The sequence below is a fragment of the Fragaria vesca genome, linkage group LG4 (assembly GCF_000184155.1).
Source record: "Fragaria vesca subsp. vesca linkage group LG4, FraVesHawaii_1.0, whole genome shotgun sequence".
NCBI classification, from domain to species: domain Eukaryota; kingdom Viridiplantae; phylum Streptophyta; class Magnoliopsida; order Rosales; family Rosaceae; genus Fragaria; species Fragaria vesca.
The window spans coordinates 12045341-12051646 of record NC_020494.1 but is presented as its reverse complement, the minus strand read 5'-3'; the positions used below and the strand labels follow the sequence as shown (position 1 = coordinate 12051646).

General features: G+C 36.7%; 1 protein-coding gene across 1 annotated transcript; it reads right to left on the bottom strand.

Moving 5' to 3' along the window:
* Positions 1-916: 916 nt before the first annotated feature.
* LOC101301381 (suppressor of disruption of TFIIS-like) lies at positions 917-3095 on the bottom strand. The gene is made up of 8 exons (XM_004296847.1): positions 2932-3095; positions 2776-2841; positions 2588-2685; positions 2443-2480; positions 2229-2316; positions 1933-2142; positions 1752-1817; positions 917-1360 (listed from the first exon to the last, which is right to left on the bottom strand). Exons 1-8 carry the CDS (start codon positions 2990-2992, stop codon positions 1181-1183), a joined length of 807 nt encoding a protein of 268 aa, XP_004296895.1. The 5' UTR covers positions 2993-3095; the 3' UTR covers positions 917-1180.
* Between the last annotated feature and the right edge of the window lie 3211 nt (positions 3096-6306).

Genomic DNA, 6306 nt, shown 5'->3' with positions numbered 1-6306 from the left:
GATGGTGATGCAACGGTTTGGGAGATGCGGCAGAGGTGGGCCTATGTTGGGCTGGGATCAAGGTTTGGACTCGACTTACTTCAACACATGGGTGGGCTTACATTGAGCATAGTAATCCTTGGGCCTGGGGTTTCTCTCTAGGTCCAAGACAGTATGTTTTTTGTTTTACCACTGCCAGTTGGTTTTTGTTTTTCATGTTAGTAGTTGTGCTAATAAGCTGCTGCCATTTTTTGGTACGCTGCATTGGGTTTGGCTCCGGTGTGGGCACCTTGTGCCCCTTGTCTACTCTAGGTAGATGGCGAGTTCCTTGCATTTGCAAATGGACGCAATTTGCAAGGGGTAGTAATATGTCTGTTCTAGATAGGCGACGAGTTATTTGCGTGGTCAAATGGTCGTAGCCTCCTAGTGACAAGATGAAATTAAGTGTCGCTGAACGTATTCTCCAGTGGCAACATAGTAGGAAAGCTGTGTTATTTGCAATTATGCTTCGTAATAGAGTTATCTTTCTGTTATGTTACCAAAAATGTAAAGCGAATATAGTAGCCAGTATCGCACTCTTCGCTAGTTGGTGCTTGTTAAAATACATGTTTGTTCTTGAGTCTCCTGTTACTATTTCAGGTAGGTCTCTTAATGTGCTTTGTAATCTGGGGTATAGGTTCTATGTCCCCCCCATGTATTTAACAGTTTCATCAATCAAGGCTTGAGGGCAGCCGCATCGGCCCTTATTTCAAAAAAAAAAAAAAGGACTCATTTTACAACTTTAAGATATAGTTAATGTATGAGAAGCATTAACACACCATAACCTTCCCTTTTGTATATATCGATCTTTGTTGGAGGCCTAAAGACTAATTTATAATGAGGGATCTTGTCCAAACGTTTCGATTTCTCTATCTAGCCACTAAAACAAAATTGAGATATTCATTATGAACAATTGAGATATTTATTAAGTTGTACTAAAAATAAGTACATTATGAAATATAAATTTGAAAACCCTTCGCATAAAAAAGAACTTTTATTTTGGTACATTACGCTCATATGCACAACCCATACTTATGCACACATTATACAAGATCAACATGATTGAGAGAATTTACATAAAAAGGGGACCAAAGCCCATCCCACAGCAACCCAAGAACCCCAAGTAAGCAACTAAAACACCCGGATGGCGGACGCTGAAGAGTTAAGCTACAACCGCGGTGGTTGTCCGAATGGAATCCACCTCGATATCGCTTCTGGTGCCATTCACTTGTTGATTACTGCCCTCCGATCCGCCTACCCACACTTCCGAGATTGATTGCGCCAAGTTCTTCACGTTCTCTAACACATAATCTGCTTCCTTGCTCTTCACGGTTTTTCCAACCTTACCAAATAAAGCAAGAAGACTTAAATTAAATTAGCATACCAAACTAAACATTTTTAGTTTGACCCTTTTAGTGAAGACCTAAACTAAATTAGCATACCTAGATGTAATTTCGTGTCTAATCATTTGACCCATTACAGTGTCGAATTCAATGTTTCCAGCTAGCTAGGAGCAGACTATACATGCCATAGAGTTAGGTAATCGTCATTTCAATCATGTTTTTGTTTTGAAGTATCATCCTATACCTACTGAAATATTTGTACCATGAACGAAAACAGACATCACTATCATACTCCAAAACATGAACATCACATGTTCTAGAAATTTTAACCATTCATTTCGCTATAACTACTCGTTATATATCGGTGTCATAGCAATTGAGAGGAAGTACCAGAACGGTGCGTAGACCCACTGCTCTCCCGGCGGTGATGTTTCGGACATTGTCATCGAGAAAAAGCTGCAAAACAGAAATTACAAAACACGCGTACGTTTTGTCAAAATCCTCATCTAACAACTTTTGTAACGCCCAAAAAAACTCAATACATTATTGGAGATTATTATAATGTGCTAACCGTTCGACGAGGATCAACCTCGGCAGCTTCGATGGCAATCCTCATGGCTTCCATGGACGGCTTCAGAACCACCGGGAACTCGTCCGGCCGAGTCGACTCGGCTAGCTTCGGGTTCATCGTCTCGAAACATATGATCTGCTCGAAGCAGCCGTTCAACCCCAGACGATCCAAACATGTCAACGCGTGGTTCCTGTCCGAGTTCGTAAAAATCTGCAACCATGTTTCGTACCACCATTTATTTCATTCTTACTTCATTAGATAATTATTTGTATTTTATGGTTTAGACATTTGCTTACGATTTTTCTCTGTGGGATGCTGCGAATGAGGTTCCGTAGCTGATGATCGGGTTTGATTCGATCATAAGGCAACCTTCCGTGCACGAAACTGATCATAATTCAAGAAAAAAAGCAAAAGAAAATTATATTAAATTAATTATTGAAACAAGAAAAAAGAAAGAAAGAAAGAATAAGAATTAAGAAGTCAAATACGTGTACTGAGTTTGGAACGAACCTGTGGTAATCGTCCGCATCAATGTCGTAGCCTAACGCCTACAGCGAAGAACAAAGTTTCTCAAAAACTAAGAGAAAAATAAACATAATAATTTCTAGGCGGTGAAATAAACAATTAATTAGATGGAAAATAATTGAGTACTTACTCGTAATCCGGCGAGGGAGCTGCCGTACTTTTTGAAAAGCTCAACTCGTAGGCTTGAAGCTTTGCTCTCCGGGAACCCGCATTTTTCAACAAGAAAATCTGCCACACAGAAACTTAAATTTAGTTTTATTTCATTTTGTTTTTCTGAAATTATTTGTAAATTGCAATATGTATGGTCTAGTTTGGCACCATCGATGTTCTTCTTGAGAGCTTCACCGAGTCCGATGCTTGAAGAGTACAAAGTGTCATCTAAATCTGTAAGATTAATCAAGAAGGTAAGACTAGTTTATTACTTATGTGATTAGAACTTGGCTAGAAATTTAGGAAGAGAAGTTGTGTATGTACCGAAGATGAGGCAATCGAAAGGAGAGGAGGAAGCACGAAGAAAGGAGTTGCAGGAATCCATGGAGGTAAAGAGAGCAGAGCAGAGCTGAGAGCGAGGGAGGGCTTGGTTGAGAAATGAAAATGTGGAATGAGATATATGATGAAGGTGTCAAGGTGACAAGGTTTGGAAGAGGAGGGGAGGAAAGCTATTTATAGAGGGAATTGAGGAAAGGGAGAAGGCGCCAGGGAGGCATATGAATTTGTTTACTAGAAGAAATTGAATGAATTATTTTTTGTTTTTGGTAATGGACGTGGATAGATTAGGAAAGATGAGGAGATTAGCACTGTTGCTGACTCAGAATGAGATCAAGACAAAAAACTCAACTGATTTGAAATCTTTTGTGTGATGGAATTAATTCACCTTCCCTTTTTTTATGACAATTTTACCGACTGTAAAAAGCATTCACTAAATCGAAACCTAGTTGGTCCAATTAACATGGTAATTCAAGGAAGAAGTCTTAAACTTGTCTTCGATTTGTGACTTTTAAAACTTTTTATTTATATAAGATGTTATGAATTACCGTTTGTTGAGTTAAACAAGTAATCTCTATATGATAAATGAACTTAATTGAAAATGGTTCTTTTTTTAAGAAGAGCAGCATTCAAGTAAACTAGGATAACGCTGCACTAGACAATTTAGACGCATCACTTGACCAAAACAAGGCCTATATCATCTATATGATGTTTCTTAGAAGCTCTGATACATTGTATGTGAAAAACGTGGCATTTCTTTGATATAACTAATCCACATGTGGAATTCGACCTTATCATCTAAGGTATGTGTGAAGCTGGGTGTTAGTGTCTCACCACTTCAAACTAAAATATAGAATTGTTGCTTGAATTACACGTGATCACTTCATGTTTATTTCGTTTTCCCATTTTGATCCAGCAACTTTCTCAACCTGTAATGCTATTTTTTTTCTTTGGCCTGCAACTTCTACGGGTAAAAAGGAATAAAAACTTTATCCTAGTGAGAATGGGATATGTGATTCTCCAAAACGTAAACAAAATGCTCACTATCGAAAAAAAACCATAAGCAGAATGCTCGTCTGAAGTCTGAACTTGACCAACTGGTGTAAGAAGGTGACACTTCACTAGTTTGGTTTGGCTTACGCTTTGATTGGCCGGTATGATAATTCTGTTAGATGGATGGTGTATGTGTCTAGTACAAATAAATCTCGGGATCATAAACTTGTATATTTGTTAGATGTTGATAATGATATGAGTCGCACGTTCATTTATGAGTTTTATTCCGGTTTTGACATCCCCCTTTCGGATTGTTCACGGTCAGGACTTGCCCTAGGGCTGTGCTGGTTGTGCAGCCGCACAGGGCCTCCAAATTTCATCTGTGATCCTTGCTAAATGCTATCATCTTAATTTCACTGTTTTATATACATAATCTTTCTTCTTCTTTTTTGTGTGTTCTCTACTGGATGTCGTCGGTGACTTTCTTCTATTTTCTTTTACAAGATTATTTTTGATTTTCATGTTAACATTTTAACTCTTCTCCGTGACGATGTTAATGTGAATTGAACAAGTGAGTTTTGTTATTCCACACACAACTAATTAACGTCTCCTGCGACTAACATGATAAAGACTAGCGACAATACACTCATTCACCAAACATGATTAACGACCAAACATGATGGAGGTATAAATTATTTTCTATATATTAAGGGAATTGACAACGCGGTTTGTGTCATGTGTCGTGAATCATATGATATGATATCATGCTGGAGTTGAGATTGATGTGGGTGTGAATGGAACCCCACCATATTCCGTGATGCAACATTAAATTTAAAATTAAATTCAGTTTATCCCTTTGTGGTTTGAGGGTAACTTCATGTTAGTCCCTACACTTTTATTTTCATCAGTTTACCCCTTGAACTCTTCAATTTCTGTCTGCCGTGCCCAAATTCTCATATTCCATTTGAATTGACCTTTAATTATCAGCAGTTAAGGTCTGATTTGGACATATAAGATCCGATTTGCCCAAATTCTAGATACTGGCCTCACAGTTAAGGTTAAAATTATCAGCAATTAACGTCCGATTTAGACAGAATATATGACATTTGGTCACGCTTGAGGAAAATTCAAAAGTTTGAGGGGTAAACTGATGAAATTGAAAGTATAGAGATTAACATGAAGTTACTCCCAAACCTCATGGAGGTAAACTGAATTTAATTCTTAAATTTAAGACAACAAGAAAACCAAATGGACGGTGGTTCCGTTCTGGTTCTTATCTATAATTGGTTTTAGAAAAGAGAAAATTGTCTAAACAATGTCTCATCTTTTAAAGAAGCAAAGCTTTGATATCTCATCTTCAGAAAATTTTAAAACAGTATCTCACGTTCTTACCTCGACCAAAGTTTGGTATCTAGAACCATTAGCTCCGTTAAAAAGACTGACGGCAACCATTTTTATTCATAAAATGACCAATTTACCCTTCAGTTTTTACTTTTGTTTTTCATTTTATATAATAATAAAAATAAAAAAAATTCATAATGGTACCTTATCTTGCTTATAAACTTTGGTATTTCAAGTTTTGAAACCAACAGAACGGTAGACCCAATTTAAGTACTTTTAGTCGTAACCTCCAATAGGGTAACTGTCAGCCGGCCATTTTTTATGGGTATTTTTCGTCTCTTCATATTTTAATTCATTATTTTTTCTCTAAATATATATTTCATTTTTGTGATAATAAAAGATGAGGTACCGTTATGACGAATTTCTTTTTTTATTATATAAAAAGAATAACTAAAACAAAAACTCAAGGGTATATTGGTCATTTTATGAATAAAAATGGTTGCCGTTAGTTTTTTTAACAGAGCTAACAGTTCTAGATACCAAACTTTTATCGAGGTAAGAACATGAGTTACTGTTTTAAAGTTTTCTGAATGTGAGATACAAAAGCTTTGCTTCTTCAAAATGTGAGACACTATTTGGACATTTTTCCTTTAGAAAAGCATGAGTGAAATATATGCTGCTGCCCACAACGGGCTAGTAGCAACAATATAGTACGGTGCTTCATTTTACATTCTCCCTTATGTTGGGGTTCTTACTTCTAAGTTCTAACTATACAAGGGAGAGGATTGTGATCATAAACTACCACTTTAGAGGTATAATACCAGACATTTGGTTGGTGCTTATATTCTGACAAGGACCATATTAGTAAACCCTAAACCCTAACTCTAAACATTATATTATAGATCAGGGACGGAACCAGGATTCCAAAACTATCTGGGCTAAATTTTTCTTTGATAAAAAATTCAAAATGTATGAAAATTAGATCATTAGAATAAGTAGAATCCATACATATATAAAAAACGAATCTGA

Bases quoted from the DNA above. Each gene is read 5' to 3' on its own strand.
- LOC101301381 (XM_004296847.1), bottom strand. From the start codon at position 2,992: ATGGATTCCTGCAACTCCTTTCTTCGTGCTTCCTCCTCTCCTTTCGAT. The intron at 2,317-2,442 runs GTTCGTTCCAAA...AATTATGATCAG, and splicing joins GATGCGGACGATTACCACAG to TTTCGTGCACGGAAGGTTGC. The intron at 1,818-1,932 runs GTTAGCACATTA...TCTGTTTTGCAG, and splicing joins AGGTTGATCCTCGTCGAACG to CTTTTTCTCGATGACAATGT.